A 17,302-nucleotide genomic window follows, 5' to 3' on the forward strand; every position below is an offset into this window, starting at 1 on the left:
CAGATTCGTTTCCACTGTGCCATGTTGAGAACTCCTGGACAAGTCAGTCTTCAGTGCAGTCTTTTAGCTCCTTCTGCTGAAGGCAGATCTGAGCTATAGGCTCTGGCAAGCAGGGAGGGCACAGTTGGGCAGGGAACATGCTGGGAGGCCAGTGTTGGCTTGTGGGGGTTCAGCTCTCTCTCTCACACACACACTCTCCACCCTTGTCCCTTTCATTGTTGAACCCAGAGAGGAGCAAGGGTCCCTCTAGGACTGTGGGCCTTCTGATAGCCCCAGGCCTGGCCCTCTGCCCTTCTTTCACTCTCAGTCAGCAATTTCATCTCCTCCCAGGGTTGCAGCTAATCCGCCTCCCACTATCGGAGCTGGGAAAATGAGCCCCTCCGAAGTCCCATAGAAGGCGAGGAGTCCTCAAGGGGCAACCCGCGTGGGTGTGTGTTCTCTCTCTCTCTCACACACACACACGTTCACTCACTCACATACACTCACACACATGCATTCACAGGCCTGCAGGCACCATTACAGTGACCCCATATCAGACCATAGGGAATTGGGCAGCAGCGGAGAGAAGGCAGTATAAGCTCTGGCCATGTTTTGAGAAAATGCTTTCCTTGCTACTGAGGGTTTCCCAAAATAGCAGGAGTCCGCTGGTGCTGCTCTCCCTGCCCCCACCCCGAGAGCACCCAGCCCCAGTGCCAGTGATGAGCCGCTTGGAGTCAGTGGCAAAGCACAGGTTTCTGTGCCCTGGTACCACCCAGACCCCAGGCCCAGGGTCACTGCCTCTGCCTAGTGAGAGCTTGTTCCTTGGGAGAAGGTCTCCTCTGCTCTAGTGAACCGTAAGCTCCTTGAAGGCAGGGACCATACTTATGTCCTGAGGCTCAGCCGCCCCCTCACTTTCTTTGTCTCTATAGGAACCTGCACATAGTAGGTATTCAGCAAATATTCAGGGACGTTTTATATTAACAAATGAATGAATGAACCTGGGAACCTGGGAAGATATTTAGGGAACTAGTTGAGTGTTTTACGTATATGAATCCATTCATACAAATGGATTTCATGAAGGACCTACTCTGTGCCAGACTTAGTTCGGGGAGCATTACAAGCATACTATCCAAAGCAAGGACATATTAGCCTTATTTCACAGGTGATGAAACGAAGATCCGCACCCTAGTCTGGCAGCTTCCCCAGTTCAGGACTTTCAATGGTACTCGAAAAGCCTCGGGAAGGTGGGATGGCTATGCATGGCCAGTGGAGAAATTCTGGCTTATTTTAGTATGTTTGTTAGACAAACATAATAGAACCTAAAAATTTCTATTTGTCTTAAGCATACTTGGTTGTACGTATGGGAAACCAAAACGGTGTGGGAGAGGAATGGTGTTTGGTTAATGGTACCCAAGATCTGAAAAACAAGGGTGTAACAAATTAGGAGTGTGTGGAGTTCCCATCATGGCTCAGTGGTTAACGAATCCGACTAGGAACCATGAGGTTGCGGGTTCGATCCCTGGCCTTGCTCAGCAGGTTAAGGATCCGGCGTTGCCGTGAGCTGTGGTATAGGTTGCAGATGAGGCTCGGATCCCGAGTTGCTGTGACTCTGGCGTAGCCAGTGGCTACAGCTCCGATTAGACCCCTAGCCTGGGAACCTCCATATGCCACAGCAGTGGCCCAAGAAATGGCAAAAAGACAAAAAACAAAAAAAAAAACAAAAACAAAAAAACAAATTAGGAGTATGTTGATTAGTAATAATAATAATAATAATAACCAGCCTTATAACAATGCCTACTTTGCAGCAGATGCTGATCTAAGCATATTAGACAAAGTACCTCATTAGTTGTTGGCAGCAACTCTGGGAGGGAGGTGAGTGTCCACTCTTAGGGTCTCCTGAGTTCCTGGTTGAGGGCAGAGGAGGTCCTTGAAGGTGATGGGCAAAGCCCCTGTGGGATTCCTGAAGGCAGCACCTCGGCCACCCTGCATCCTCAGGATTGGACTGATCGTCTGAACAAAGGCTCTTCTGCCTCCTCCCTAATCAGCAGTCCATCTGCCTGACTCTGGGCGACTCTGGTCTGCGTGCCCTGTACATGTCTGGCTGCTGCTCCGGCTCTCTCCTCCTGTTCTCCCTCACCTGAGTAGAGGAGATCTGGATCCACGTCCTGCCCTCATTCCTGTGCTGTGTCCCCTGCCCTTCTCCTCCGACGGCAGACGTGCTGTGCTGGGGCCCAGGTGGACCAAGTGATCTTAATCCAGCAATTATTGATTCAGGAGGGACTTGGAAGGCATATTTATACAAAAACCATAATGTGAGTGGAACTCCTGCTGCAGAAATGAGCTACTTTAAAGCCTGGGGTCTGGAGGAGAGGAAGGGGCCTCGGATATGCTCCTAATTCAGGCCCTTGGGAGCTCAGGATCTGGCCACACAGAGGACCAGCCCTGGGGACTCTGGGGGTGGCAGGGAGGCCTGGGAAAGAAGCATAGGTCCGGGCAGGGCTGGAATAATGGGGGGAGGGCAGTTTAGCTGTCTGCAGGGGCCACTGGAGGGAAAGCCCCAGCTAAGGTCTAAAAGGATGATATTTGCATATGCCTTGAACGTCACCAATTAGGTGTTAATATCTGTCATGGTCCCCACAGGAAACAGATGGCACAGGCAAATTGGGAAATGTGGGGCAGTTTAATAAAAGGACTGTTTATAAGGGTGTGGGGAGGGGCTTGGGGACCCACAGGGGAGGGCTTGCTGTGCTGTGGCCTGTGGCTGCCAGCCAGGGGGGCTGTGCACCCTGGGCCTGAAGGAAGGAAGGAGGGCATGATTGTTGTTGGTGGCAGAGAAACTGTGGGACCAGCGCTTAGGGCTTCTGTGGATGGACGTGGATGTCCACTCTGCTGCCTCCTCTCCTCCCTCCCTCTCCTCATCGTCTGCTAGTGCCCCACCACCACCACATTGGCTTTCCTCTGATGCTCTCCAGGCCCAGAGCAGGGGGGAGCAGAGAGAGAGGAGGAATAAATAGAAAGCGTCTGGCCCAAGTGTCAAAGGGCACAAGGAGATGCCCCAGTCCTCCCCCTCCTCTTCTTTCACAGACTAGTTCTTGCTGATTGAGGCGCACTCTCTGCCGGGCACTATTCTAGACCTTTCAAAGGTAGTACAGTCCTCCCTCAGTATCTGCCACGGACTGGTTCCTGGACACCCCCACGCGCACCCCCCCCCCGACACACACCAAAATCCTCAGATGCTCAAGAACCTTATATAAACTAGAGTAGTATTTGCATATAGCCTGTGTACCTCCTCCCATATACTTTAAATCACCTCTAGGTTACTTATACTACCCCATACATTGTGAATGATATGTAAATAGTTGTAGATACAATGTGCATGCTATGTAAATAGTTGCTGGGAGCACAGCCAATTCCAGTTTTGCTTTGGTGAGGTTTCTGGAATTCCCTCCCCCCACCAATATTTTCAATCCATAGCTGATTAGATGTTGATCCTGCAGATACGGCCAGCTGTAACTTCCTTATCTCTTACCACTGCAGAAGGAGTATTATGGTTCTCACTCCCAGTTTGGGGAAATGAAGGCAGGGAGAGGTTAAGTGCTTTTCCTGGAGTTGCACAGCTGCTGAGGAGAAGGCTGGGATTTGAATGCAGGTGGACTGGCTCCAGAGAGTTGGCTCTGTCCTTTGGTTCCTCACTCTCTGGAGGCCGAGAATCAGTGTCAAGGACCGGAGATGGGAGTTCTCTGGTGATGCAGCGGGATTAAGGATCTGGGGTTTTGTCGCTGCAGCAGCTCAGGTCCCTGCCGTGGTGAGGATGCCTGGCTCAGGAACTTCCACATGCTGCAGGTATGGCCAGAAAAAAAAGGCACGAGGGAGTTCCCATAGTGGCTCAGCAGTAAAGAACCTGACTAGGATCCACGAAGGCTTGGGTTTGATCCCTGGCCTTGCTCAGTGGGTTAAGGATCCCACATTGCTGTGGCTGTGGCATGGGTGGGCAGCTGCAGCTCCAGTTTGGAGTTCCCAGCCTGGGAACCTCCACATGCCATGGGTGAGGCCCTAAAAAAAAAAAAGGCAGGAGGGGATGGTCATATGGGACAGGAAAGGACAGCAGACAGCAGCACCAAGTCCCTTGCAGTAGGAAGGATCCAGCTTAGCAACTGAGAAATAAGTTCCTGTGAGTGACTGGGTGAGAAATCACTCCAGGGAGTAAGTTTGGGCCAAACCACCCTCCCAGAAGGTCTTTGCTCAGCAGGTGGCCAAGCTCTCCTGGAGAGGGGCGGAGAATTGTGACAGAGAATGGAGATTAAAGAGATGCTCTGGTGAGTTCCTTAGGGGCTCAGTGGTTTAAGGATCTGGCCTTGTCACTGCTGTGGCTCCGGTCACTGCTATGGCACAGGGTCGATCCCTGGCCTGGGAACTTCTATATGCCTCAGGTATGGCCAAAAAAAAAAAAAAGAGAGAGAGAGAGAGAGAGATACTCTGGAGACTAATGCCCGTGGGGTACAGGATGGGGCAGGGGAAGGAGCAGGGACTCTGCTGGGTGCACAGACTGTGGTCCTGGCCATTTCCTGGAAGCCCTGCAGCACTGCAGAGACAGGTATTAACCCCTTCCACGCGCAGGTGAGGACACGTGGCAGGAAGAAAATCATCCTGCTGTGGGTTTCCTGACCCAGAGGAAGGTAGTGGCAATAGGGAGGGAAGAGAGAGGAGGGATTAGGAACAAAAAGGGTCTCAGAGCCTGAGGGAACCCCAGGGACCTGTGGGCTTTGGGGAGGCTCATCGGAATCATCTTAAGGGTCACTCACTGGCTGGCCCCAGGACTCTGCCCCAGCGGAAATGATCCTTACTTCCTACCCTGCTGGGGAGTCCCTGATCTAGTTCAGCTTTTCACTTCACACATAATGAAAGTGACACCAAGGAGGTCAGGGACCTGTAAGGGATGTGGGGTGAGCAGGGCTTGGTGGCACATTGGATGAGCCAGGAAAGAAGAGAGGTGGGAACGGATTCAGAGGGTCTGAGTCAGGCTCCAGAGGACCTTTTGGGCAGCTTCACGTCAGAAGTTTTAGGGAACCAAGAGTAATTTTGAAAAGATTTTAAAAATGTTTATTGAATAGGTATTGTTAAACATATTTAATACTCAAATTTGAAAATAATATTAAAAGGTGTATATTGAGAAGCCTGGGTCACCATTTTGCTACTTTTAGGTAACCATTTTTTAAAAAATGCATTTTGGCTTGCTTTTCCACTGTATGACAATGCTAATACAAGCAAATATAAATATATGTTGTTATTTCTACCCTCTTTTTTACACCAAAGATAGTACACTGTTACACTGTTTTATACCTTGCTTTTTTCACTTGGGAAACCTAGAGATTTCTCCAAGGTAAAATCCAGAGAAAATCCCCATTCTTTTCTGGAGCTGCATCGTATTCCATTATGAAGACATACAAGGCTTATTTGAGCCATCTCCAGTTGCCGGATATTTGGTTGTTTCCTGTCTTTTGTTATTTAAAAAACTGCCACAAAAGAGAATCTTGTACATAAGTCACTTTGCATGTGGGCAGGTGTCCCTGTAGCCGATTTTTGTTTCTTAACTAACTGGTGAAGGAGCAGGTTTTATGTTTCAATTTACAATCTGTTGCAGATGGATAGTTATGTAAAATTCAATAAAAGTGAATTCTTTGAGACATGAATTAAAAAAAAAAAAACCTTGGCAAAATACAAGTCCATATATTTTGTTATTAGATCCAATACACATTAAAAATTACCCTGTCAAGTTGCTATAAAGGTTTTTTAAAAACACTCTCCAGGGGAGTTCCCGTCTTGGCGCAGCGGAAACAAATCCAACTAGGAACCATGAGGTTGCGGGTTCAATCCCTGGCCTTGCTCAGTGGGTTAAAGAGCCAATGTTGCCGTGAGCTGTGGTGTAGGTTGCAGGTACGGCTCAGATCCCGTGTTGCTATGGCTGTGGTGTAGGCCGGCGGTTACAGCTCTGATTAGACCCCTAGCCTGGGAACCTCCATATGCCACAAGGGCAGCCCTAAAAAGACAAAAGACAAAAAAAAATAATAATAATAACAATTAAAAAATAGAAACACTCTCCAGATTCTTCATTTATCTCACCAGAGTTGTCCCAGCCTGTAGGTCGACACTGGCACGGGGACCACACTTAAATGCAGCAGTGCTTTAGACTTCCAGAGTTAGGTCAAAGGGTAAATGCCTTGGCTGTTTTGCCAGTTGTTGCCAGATCCCTCTCCACGGGCTTGTACCATTTTGCACCCCCGGCAGCCCCATATGAGAGTGTTCCCTTCCCCAAAGCCTCCCCAAGAGCTGTCAGCTCCCTTAGATTTATGCTAAACAGATAGGTAAAACAGGGGCATCTCAATCCAAGTTTACATTTGTGTTGCTGTCATTATGAGTGAGAATAGTGTCAGGCATACATTTCGGGGAGCCATGCCCCTGGCAGGCGGAAGTTCCCAGGCCAGGGATCAAACCCATGCCACAGCAGCGACCTGAGCCACAGCAGTGACAACCCTGGATCTTTAACCGGCTGCACCACCAGGGAATCCCAGTGTCATGCATATTTTTAAGCCCTGTTTGTATTTATATTCTTTGCCATTTTTCTACTGGATTGTGATCTTTTCCCTCTTGGTCCTCAGAAATGCTTTGCATGTTAGGAATATTAGCCGCTCATCTCTGACATGAACTACAGATCTTTTTCCTTGTTTGTCATTTGCCTTTTGATTTTGCTTGATGTTCGTTTGGGGGGAGAGGGGGAGCATGCAGAAGCCTATGGTTTTATGTAGTTAAGTGTGTCAATCTTTTCTTGAATAGCTTCTGGATTTTGAGTCATGATTTTCCACTCCAAGGTTATAAAGAATTCTGCCCACATTTTCTTCTAGTATTTTTATGGTTTTACCCTTAACATTTAAATCTTTCACCTGGTGGAATTTTTCCTAGTTGGCGTGAGTTATGGATCGAAATTTATCTTTTTACAAATGGCTACCCACTTGTCCTAACTCCATTTATTAAAGTTCTTAAGATACCACCTTTATCATTAAAACAAATTTTAAACAATTTGGGATCATAATAGAAAAAGCTCTATAATTTGTCAGTTTTGTCCAGAATACCATTCCAAGGGAAATTAGCTTTCAAGTTATGATCTATAACTTTACATTACAGAAGCAGAGCAAACTCTTAAGTATCATAAATAAAATATAAACTTATTTAAACAAACAAATCCCCAGGGCCACTGACAACCATGGAGGAAATCGGGAGAGGTGGGCCCTGCCAAGAGAACGTGTGCTGAGAGTGAGTGTCTGCATTGCAGGTCTTCCCCCAGCCGGCCTCCGGGAGCCAGGACCGCAGTGGGGACCACCATGGTGTTCCTGGGACCCCTGGCTGTCACCCTGCTGCCGCCCAGCCTCACACTGCTGGTGGTGCACCTCGCCGGCTCCCAGGATGTCGCCCTTGAACCCAGCAGTGAGCAGCAGCTGTGCTCCCTGAGGGAACACCCCATCGTGGCCTTTGCAGGTGAGAGCCACTTCCTTCTCCATCCTTTTTGGCAGTGAAGGACTTAGTGGAAGCTCTGCAGGGTCCCTCTGGCTGCTGGAAGTCATTCCCAGTAGGGTGGGGAGACTTCCTCTGGGCATAGATGTAAGAAGGATGGGCAGCCATGGGCTGGAGGGATCTGAGTTTAGTCTCCAGATGATTTATTCCGGCTCATCATCTGTGTTTCCCTGGGGGAGGGAAGGGCCTTATCTCTGGAATTCCTTCGCTGGAGAGCAAGGTCGTGGACGCCCTGGGTGGAGTGGCCAAGGGTTGGTTGGTCATCTCAGCTCTAGTTCTTCTGGAAGCACAAGCTCACTTTCTTGGCTGCCCTGGGGAAGAATGAAGATGACTCACTTATTAGAGGGTGTCTGGAGATCTCCTTGTGGATCTGGAAAGCTTCCTTGTGCTCTAAGACGGCTGCAGGGATGCCCCGTCTTTGGGGCCCTGGGAACCCCCAGGGAAAGGGGTTATTGATGACTAATCACTCGTCTGTCAGGGGAGGCCGTGAGAGTGTCCTATAAAGTCTTTCCCAAACGGGGGTTTGTGAATTGCTGCACATACTCTGAGGCATCCATAAGCTCTCGATAAGAGTTTCTAAAATTAGTATATGCATTTGACGATAATCTCAAAACAAAACAAAACACAAATACCAGAGCACTGTACATGTTCCCCTGCAACCTGCTAGGCAGTTTTGGGGTCACTGGGGGGTATTAGGATCACATCAGTTGTGATTGTGGGTTCATCACCTACCTGGCAGCTCACACTGGGACCTGCAGATGTGGGCTCAGGAGACCCCAGATTATTAAGTCCAATAATCACCTGTCCTATTTCCTCTTCACGATAACCCTGCCAGCCAGACAGGGCGAGGACTGTCACCTCCATTTACAGATGGGAGGGCTGGGCTGTGGACAGTCAGAGGGACTTGTCAGAGCTGGCCTCAGTGTCAGCCTCCTGACACTGTGCAGGGCTCTCCCTCGCCCCGCGGTAGAGGGACCAGGTGCCCTGGCAGCCTGTCCCCTGCAATTCCACACAGCCAGCTGCATGGAAACCAATGCAGAAAAATGAATCCATGAGACCGAGGCAGGCATGGGATGTGGGGGGTTGGGGAGGTAGGATGGATAGAGTTGGGGGCAGTGAGGTGCGGAGGCTGGGGGCATTTCAGGTGGGCGGGATTCCCAGCTGGGGGCTGGCTCCTGGCTCAAGGAGGAGGCTTTCTAGCTGTCTTCTCCCTGCTGTCTTGTTTGAGCTGGGATCCAAGGCTTTGAAGGCTTAAGTGGATTAAAGTAAATTAGCAGTGTCCTTAAGCCTACAAAACGCACGCACACCCTCAGACTTCTGATGGCTCCCTGAGTGCTGCTGGCTGTCACTGAAGCGAAGGACCAAGGAGCGGGATTCTGAGGGTGTCCTCTGCACGCGGGGCCGCCTGTGGCAGCTCCTCTGGAATGATTTCCTCTTAGGGGCTTTGCTGGGGCACTGCTGGCCTGGCTGATTCTGGGGCAGAATCAGGGGAAGGAGAACAGGGGAATCCCTGTCTCCCAGCCAGGCTGGTCTGTACTGGAGCAGACTGGGCGGTGATGGGAGGAGGCTGGAGAGGTGGAAGATGTGTTTCTTAGGAGCCTGGCTTCCTCAACACCATTTCTGATCTTTAGGTGTAAAGCACTTGAATGAAACTGTCTTCCCACCCCACCCTCTTCTGGCAGGAAGGAGTGAGGCTCAGAGTGACACAGGCATTAACTTCGAGTAACTCAGGGATCCCCTGAGCCCTGAGCAAGCGGAGATGGCTCCTCAACCTAGACTGATAGCCTGGAGAGTAGTGTCATCTCTGCTTCTCCCTGTCAGACCTCCTGGCCTCCCCCAAACTCATCCCTTACCCCTTTCTTACAGCTTTGAGTTTTTCTCTTTATTCGCCAAATTTTTCTTGGGCCCTTGACCCAATATGACTCTAGGCACAGATGCTGCAGGCCAAGGAGAGTTCCCTTTGAGTGTACTCCATGTCCCTTGTTGTTGCTTAAATGTCACTCCCTTTGGTTCTTCGGAGCAGCGGGTCGTGGACCAGGGCTGGTCCTCTTGTCTCCCCACATCCTTTAGTTCTAGGGACTCCACTCATGTTGGGTGACTATGGTCTGGGTGGTTGCGTGTTCCAGAGAAGTTGCCATATTCCAGCCCAGCCCCAACCTCCAGCTTCCAGAGCCCCTCGGACGTTATACTTTACTTCTGACCGATCAGCAGGCAACCGATCCTGGGGCTGTGAGTTTCCCTCTCCCTTGACACTGGGCTGATCTGTGAATAACCCCTAAGTACCCCAGAGGAGCTGCCAGTTACAGAATCTGACAGACGTTTTTGTGTTTTGTAAGGTTACTTTTTTTCCTCTGGGTTCCTTTTAAGGGCATCCACCTGTGTTTCTGTCTGGCCTGTGCGATATTCTTTTGGCACAGCTCAGCCTTTCTAGGTGGCAGGAAGAAGCCAGAATGGAGTTAACACTGGCAGTGGTTAATCCACAAAGTGGGTAATTGAATTGGCGATAATTAAAATCACAGGCGCGTCATGGAGAATGTCATTTTTCTCTTAAAGTCGCCGTCCAAAGCCTTCACTGCACACGGAGCTCAGGACGTGCTCGGTGTTTTAACAACAGACTTCCCTCTGGTCCTCTGCCTGTTTAATAAGAGGAAGCTGGCTCCCTTCCCAAGACGGCTCCCCCAGGATCACCGCGCTGAGCCCGCTGCCTCTCCCCCCTCACCCCTTCCCCCTTGCCCTTGTCAGTCACTTCGGGGTAAGGGAGAGGGACAGAAACTGGAAGGGGCCACCCCTCTCCCCCACTCCCACCCGCCACTGTCATCCTGGCTCCTGCCCTGTTTCTTCTTCCTCTCCCTCCGAGTGAAGACTGAGCTGAGCCATCTTCACATGGAGTTTCTCCTGGTTTGCTGCGGACCAGTCATGCCACCTCTGCCTCTGTTCAGCTGCCCACATCTGGAGCACCCCTATCAGAAGGGAAGAAGGGATTTTTTTTTTTTTTTGCTTTTCAGGGTGCACCCTCGGCATATGGAAGTTCGCAGGCTAGGGGTCAAATAGGAGCTACAGCTCCTGGCCCATGCTGCAGCAGTGCCAGATCTGAACCACATCTGCAACGTGCACAGCAGCTCGCGAAAATGCCAGCTCCTTAATCCACTGAGCGAGGCCAGGGATTGAACCCGCATCCTCATGGATACTAGTTGAGTTCATTTCTGCTGAGCCACAACGGGAACTCCAGGGAAGAAAGGATTAAAGTGTGACCTGGTTGCTACTATGGGCAGGCACCCAGTGTGCTGGGGACAGGCAAGCCCCTCACAGTGCCTCTCCCAAGGAAACAGATGAGCACATTCAGAGTGTCAAAAACATACCATGTGAATGGACCAGGAAGGGCAGAGAGAATGTGAAACAAAGTAATGTAACATCAGGGTGGAGATGGAGAGGTTATAATCCAGGAAGCCTTCCTGGAGGAGGGAGAACCTTGGGCTTAGTCTCTAAGGTAGTATGATATCCTATCAGGATTTCTAAGAGTGGCCTTGAGGTCAGCTAAAAACCCAGCCTACCCGACTCCAGATCCACTCCTTATCCTGAGATCGCCCAAATGCCATTGCAACTTCGTCACAATTCCTGCCAACCTGTAGTCACCTGCTAAAGGCAAAGGCAGACACAAAGGGTTTGTTTCATTTTGCTGCAGAATTTCTTCTTTTTTTTTTTAAATCATGCATATCACAGTTTTCTGAAAAACATCCAACTTGCAAAACCTTCAGTTCTCCAGGGAGCGATTAAGTGCTTGCCTGTCGTGCAGAAATGAAGGGCTGCTTTTACTCTGTAGTGGAGGGATAATGAGCAATGATTTATTTCCCTTGGATCACGCATGCACACACACACACACTCACACACACTCACTCACTCCTCTGGGCCTTCTGGGAGCCAGTTGCTAATGCGCTGGAGAAAACACAGGACCTGCTCACATTTCCTCCTCCTTTTTACCCTATCAGCATGAACATTCCCCTTCCCCACAGCTCTCGTTCCTGGTCAGCTCCCTCGCATCCTTGAAGAAGGAGCCAAGGGAGAGCTCCTAAGAGTCTATGAGCCATGATGGGGAACTCAATCTCCAGTTGGAGGGAGAGAGGGAAAGTCAGCTGGACAGCGTTCCCCAGGCGTACCCTTCCCAGATCACTGCCCCATCTGTCCAGAGGACTGCAAGGTCATCTCTCTGCCCACCCAGCCCCCATGAAAGACTTTGGCCTTGGCTGGGAAGGTCCTTCTTGGAGACAGAGATGGCCCCTGTCCATCCATCCTCCATTTCTTCCACCTCTGTGAGTCTGGTCTGAAAACTTGATTCTTCTTGCAACAGGGAAGTCGAAGCTCATTCATACATTCATTCACATACTTCCAGGTGCTGGACAGAGGCTAGAGATCCCAGAGGGCAGATTTTCCCTGTTCCCCAGGGCACACTGCCTGATTACACACCCAGTGAGTTGGGGGCTTTGAGGGGCAGTCAAGTAGAGATCTATGGGAGCCCTTCACCTTGCATGGGAGAATCAGGGAAGGCTTCTTGGAGGAGGTGGGGTGGAGACGGGGGCAAACAGGAACTGTTCCATGGAGGAAGAATAGAAGGGCTAAGGTTTGCGGGCTCCTGTGGGACCGATCTGGAGACGTGCTCCATGTTTGGTTGAGTGTGGCTGGAGTAGAGGGTTTCAGGGGGACTGCATAAGCCGAAGCATCATACGTTCAGTGGATCTCTAGGTATCTAAAGTACCAGGCATTCTACTTGGGAGGACTGTGGGGCCAGAACCAGAAGTCCTTTACAGGAGTTGGGGTTTTTCCTGGGGGAAAGTGAGAGCTATGAAAGGGTTCTAAGCTGGAGAGTGACATCACCACGTTTGCATTTTAGAAAGATCACTTGGGGGAGTTCCCGTAGTGGCGCAGCAGAAACAAATCCGACTAGAAACCATAAAGTTGCGGGTTCCATCCCTGGCCTCGCTCAGTGGGTTAAGGATCCGGCATTGCCGTGAGCTGTGGTGTAGGTGGCAGATGAGGCTCAGATCTGGCATTGTGGTGGCTGTGGTGGAGGCCGGAGGCTACAGCTCCGATTCGACCCCTAGCCTGGGAACCTCCAAGTGCTGTGGGGGCGGCCCTAAAAAGACAAAAAAAAAAAAAAAAATCACTTGGTTGCCTTATGGGAAAGGAGGAGTGGAAGCCATGCCAGTTAGAATGCTGTTGGTATCACTCCAGGCAAGAGATGATGGCAGCTTGGCTGGGGGATGGGGTGCAGAGGGCAAGATGGGTGGATTTCAGGGAACAGACAGAATTTGCAGGTGTGTTTGGTGTGGCTGGTGAGGGTCTTAGGGAGTCAAGAATGATTATGGGTTTCCCTGGGCAGCTCAGGGGCAGCTGGAGCCCCTCCCTGAGCAAGGGAGCAAAGCAGGAGCACTTACAGGACCTCCATTCCCTGTTCCCCGCTGACTGCTCACAGAGGTGGGCAGGTGGAACCCAGGTCTCTCATGTGCCCCTGCCTCGCTTCACCCTGCCTTTGCCCTGACTCCAGCCCTTCTGTTCTTGGATCCGATGCTGGTGCAGCCGGGAGCCCCTGGTCCAACAGTAACCGAATGGCTGCCTCTCCCTCCCCCAGATCTGAAGCCATGGGTCTCTAACTTCACCTACCCTGGAGCCCGAGATTTCTCCCAGCTCGCTCTGGATCCCTCCAGAAACCAGCTCATCGTGGGAGCCAGGTAATGAGGTACAGGAGGGTTGGACCCAGGACTGGGGGACCAATTCCAAGTGAACTGGGTGAAGGGACTATTCTTTGGGATGACCCACTGTGGGCAGACCCTCATCCTAGGCCCCTGTTCCACCCTGCCAGGTAGCTGACCATCCTTGACTTCTGTGTCTATGTCTGTCTTCCTCAAAAGGAAGCCTTGGTAGGGGACAGTGGGTGGCAGGGAAGTGACTTCCAGATTTCAGCAAGCCGCATTTCTCAGTGTCTGGCTGTTATTGAGGGACAGAATGCCTGTCAGCAACCTCCTAGCCCCTGTCCCTTGCCATGCTGCCAAGACCTGCCTAGCTGGTGGCCTCCCTGGGAGCTCCGTGCAGAGAAGGTGCCCAGAGGCCCCCTGCTGGCCAGCTGGCTGCCTGCACCTGGGACAAGGGACACAGGCCACATGCTTCTTTAACGAAGGACCTCACTTCCCCCGAGCCTGATCTCAGTTAGCCCCACTGTCCAGTGTTCAAAGGATAATATGCGCTAGGGAGGAGTTGTGGAGACTTAGTGGGGTGGTGCAGGAGGAGAGAATCCTCACAAAATTATAGACCATCAGCTCTGGTAGGGAAGGGAGCTTACAGAGGGTCTGTCTCAGTGGGTCTCAAAGAGTAGTTCCTGGACCAGGAATACCAGCAGCACTGGGGAACTTGCTAGAAGTGCAAGTTCTTGGGCTCCACCCCAGACCTGATGAATCAGAAACTCTGGAGGTGGGCCCTGGCAACCCACATTTTAGCGAGCCCTCCAGGTGAGCCCAATGCACACTGAACTTTGAGAATTGCTGGTCTAATCATCTGCCCTCCATTTAAACATGAGGAAGCAGAAAGCTGGAGGGGGAAAGTGACCTTCCTACGATCATGTAGCAGAGTCTGGGGACTAGAACCTGGGTCCCCTAACCCCAGGGCTAGGGTTTTTTTTCTGCCAAACTGTGTTACCACCTGCAATTGCACTGATGTTTTTCAGCAGGTCTTGGGTCAGGGAATAGGGCCACTGGTTTGGGCACCTTCGGATTGCACGAGATAGCTGACCATCCTTGACTTCTGGGCTTTCCCGAGTGGCTCCTCCCCTTCATTTGCCACGTGGAAAGGAGGCGAGGCAAGGACAAAGCGAGGCACCAGAAGAACTGTGTTCTGGTCCAGGTCTGTCTTGACCTTTGAGCCTCAGTTTCCTCATCTGTAAAGTCTGAGTTACATACAGTCTCTGTGCTGTCAACATGACAGGGTGATTAAGAAGCTGGGGTTGAGTGCTTTTTTTTTTTTTTTCTTTCTTTCTTTATGGATGCACTCTTGGCATAAGGAAGTTCCTGGGCCAGGGACTGTATCTGAGCCGCAACAGTGACTTACGGCGTAGCTGCAGCAATGCCAGATCCTTTAACCCACTGCTCCAGGCCGGGGTTGACATACACCTCCAAAGTGACTGAGCTGCTGCAGTCAGATTCCTAAGCCACTGTGCCACAGTGGGAACTCCTGAATGCATTTTTTAAAAAATTCTGAAATTAACTTATTTTGCATCAGCGATACGTGTTGTAGTATAATATTCAGAAGGTAAAAAGTGAAAAGCAGAGTCATCCTCCCATATGCCATGCGGGACCTCTTTGGAGGCATGCCCTGTGGTGAGGTTGTGTGTCCTCTCAGATGTGATCTGTACATACACAAGTGTACAATAATATGGACCTCATTTTCCCAGCAAAGAGAATCATTGTTTTACTTCTTATTTTGAGATACTCATAGATGTACATGTAGTTGTAGGAAATAGTACAGAGAGATCCCAGCCTTATACCCTTCACCCAGTTCCCCCCAGTGGTAGCATCTTGCATAACCACAGTACAACAGTGCAGTCAGGAAGCTGACATCCATGCCGTCCTTCTAGCTGGTTTGGAGTCCACCAGTTTGACATGTAGTTTTTAGAATCCTGATGCCTTTGAGTTAAGTCAGGCAGAGAAAGACAAATACTTTAAGTTATTTATATGTGGAATTGAAAAAATAAATCAGGAGTTCCCATTGTGGCTCAGCAGGTTAAGAACCCAACATACCGTCCATGAGGATGCAGGTTCAATCCCTTGCCTTGCCCAGTGGGTTAAGGATCTGGCATTGCCGCAAGGTGAGGCATAGATTGCAGATGCAGCTCAGATCTAGTATTGCTATGGTGGTGGCTGTGGCCTGCAGCTGCAGCTCCCATTAAACCTCTAGCCCAGGAACTTCTATAAGCTGCAGGTGTGGCTGTAAAAAGCAAAAATGATAAAAATAAATTTAAAAGAAAACAAATAAATGAATATAACAAAACAGAAACAGACTCAGAGATATAGAGAACAAACTATTGGTTACCAGTGGGGGGAGGGAAAACAGGGACGAGATGGGTAGGGAATTAAGAGAAAGAACTAGGTATAGAATAAATAAGCTATAAGGATACAGCACAGGGAAATACAGCCAATGTTTTATAATAACTTAAAATGTAGTGTAATCTATAAAAATCCTGAATCACTATGTTGTATACCTGAAACTACTATGATATTGTAAATCAACTAGACAGACAGACATAACATCCATACATAAAATTGATACCTTTGCTCTGAACCTCGAGGAAGCATCTCAAAAGCTGCCATTCATTCTGCATCTGCCATGAGCCAGGCACTATTTTATGTACCAAATACTTAGTAAAACGTCTGAAACGTGCAGTAAATCAAGCTTATAATTAATTATGTAATCGTCACAGTAACTCCAGGCAGTAGGTTCTGTGATTGTCCCCATTGTACAGAGCAGGAAACTGAAACCCCAGAGGGCTACGTCCCCTGGTCCCCTGCCTGTGCTCACCCTGCTCTGCTGGTCCACCCCTCCCCCACACAGGGGGAGGCGCCCCTTTGCTCAGCTTGAGCCTGGCTATGCCTGCAGAGAGCAGGGGACATCAGGCCAGGACTGGTTCCCTTGGACCCCTTACTGCAAATGGCGTGGGTCCTCGGCTTCTTCCTTCTCCCTCTTCCTCCTTCTCTCTGCCTGAGGGAAGTTTTCTCCTTCTCGGTGACCCCCCTGGGCCTCTGGAATTCAAGCTGGGGGAAGTTTTTATCCATTTCTACTCTGCCCCATTCCGTAAGGGATTTAGGGCGGGCCAGGCTACAGAGCTTTCTCTCTGTTCTCATCTCCCAAAAGAGCAGACTACGAGGTTGTGATGAATAATTTTTGATGGGATAAAAATGAATAAAGTGAGGCGATGTTTCCCCTAATGTTTGAAAGCTGTGAGCAGATGCCTGTGTTACCTGAGCAGGCCGCTGGAGCAGAACCATAAGCCAGAGCCCTTCTGTCCCCAAGCCAGGGGGGCGCTGGGAGAAACTCTCCTAAGGAGGGGGGTGGGGGGAAGAAGAGGGGCCTTCGGAGGGGTCCTCAGAGGGACTGCAGAGGCCTGAAGCCAAGGTCGCCTGGTGAGGCCCACCAGGACAGCAAAGCAGCTGAGTGGGTGGGTCCTGGGCCTGGAGCCAGAGGTGTCTCCTTCACGCTCCTGGATTCGTTCGAAGGGCCCCTCCCTCCCCTTCTGGCCCATGCTGCAACCTTTCCCCTCATTCCTCAGCCAGAACTTTCTAAAGCAATTATTCCTCAAAACTTCGGGAACCAAAAGCAGAATGGCCAAAAGAAGATGTAAGACGGAAAGAAAATGCTTTTGGAAAACAAAAACTTTACATGTGCTGGACATTCCTAAAGCCTTTTAACATGCATCCCACTGTTTCCCTGTCTCCACAGCCCTAGGAAATAAGAAAGACAGGCGCTAGATTCTCCATTTTATAGATGCAGACACTGAGGCCCTCAGAAGGCCCCCAGCTAGGGGGCTGAGCTGCCATTCTTCCTGTCTCGACCACAGGGTCTGCTCTGTGAACCTGTCATCACTTTCACTGTCCATGCACAGTGTCTTGTGGCTTCAGGGTCCAGGCAAAGCACCTTAGCAGCGCCTGACACCATGAGCGCTCAGTGAGTGGGGGTAGCTGTAGTAGTGGAATCTTCTTTATTATGACTCAGGGTGTTT

General features: G+C 50.3%; 1 protein-coding gene across 18 annotated transcripts in view; it reads left to right on the top strand.

Annotated features, from left to right (window-relative positions):
* The window catches only part of SEMA5B (semaphorin 5B), a 132,040-nt gene that overhangs the window by 79,541 nt on the left and 35,197 nt on the right, over positions 1–17,302 (top strand). For 13 of the 18 annotated variants that reach the window (XM_084990998.1, XM_084990990.1, XM_021070256.2 and 10 more), the window contains 2 exons: positions 7,307–7,509; positions 13,169–13,268. In XM_084990998.1, the coding sequence (XP_084847124.1) occupies positions 7,356–7,509; positions 13,169–13,268 (254 nt within the window). In that variant the 5' untranslated portion in view covers positions 7,307–7,355. Of the gene's footprint in view, positions 1–7,306; positions 7,510–13,168; positions 13,277–17,302 lie in introns of all 18 variants that reach the window. The other 5 variants (XM_084991003.1, XM_084991002.1, XM_084990999.1 and 2 more) reach the window with 1 other exon arrangement.

Source organism: Sus scrofa, chromosome 13 (genome assembly GCF_054392235.1).
Source record: "Sus scrofa isolate SSC_HxYL_T2T_F1_AM1 chromosome 13, Sscrofa_HxYL_maternal_Yorkshire_Landrace_v2.0, whole genome shotgun sequence".
NCBI lineage: Eukaryota > Metazoa > Chordata > Mammalia > Artiodactyla > Suidae > Sus > Sus scrofa.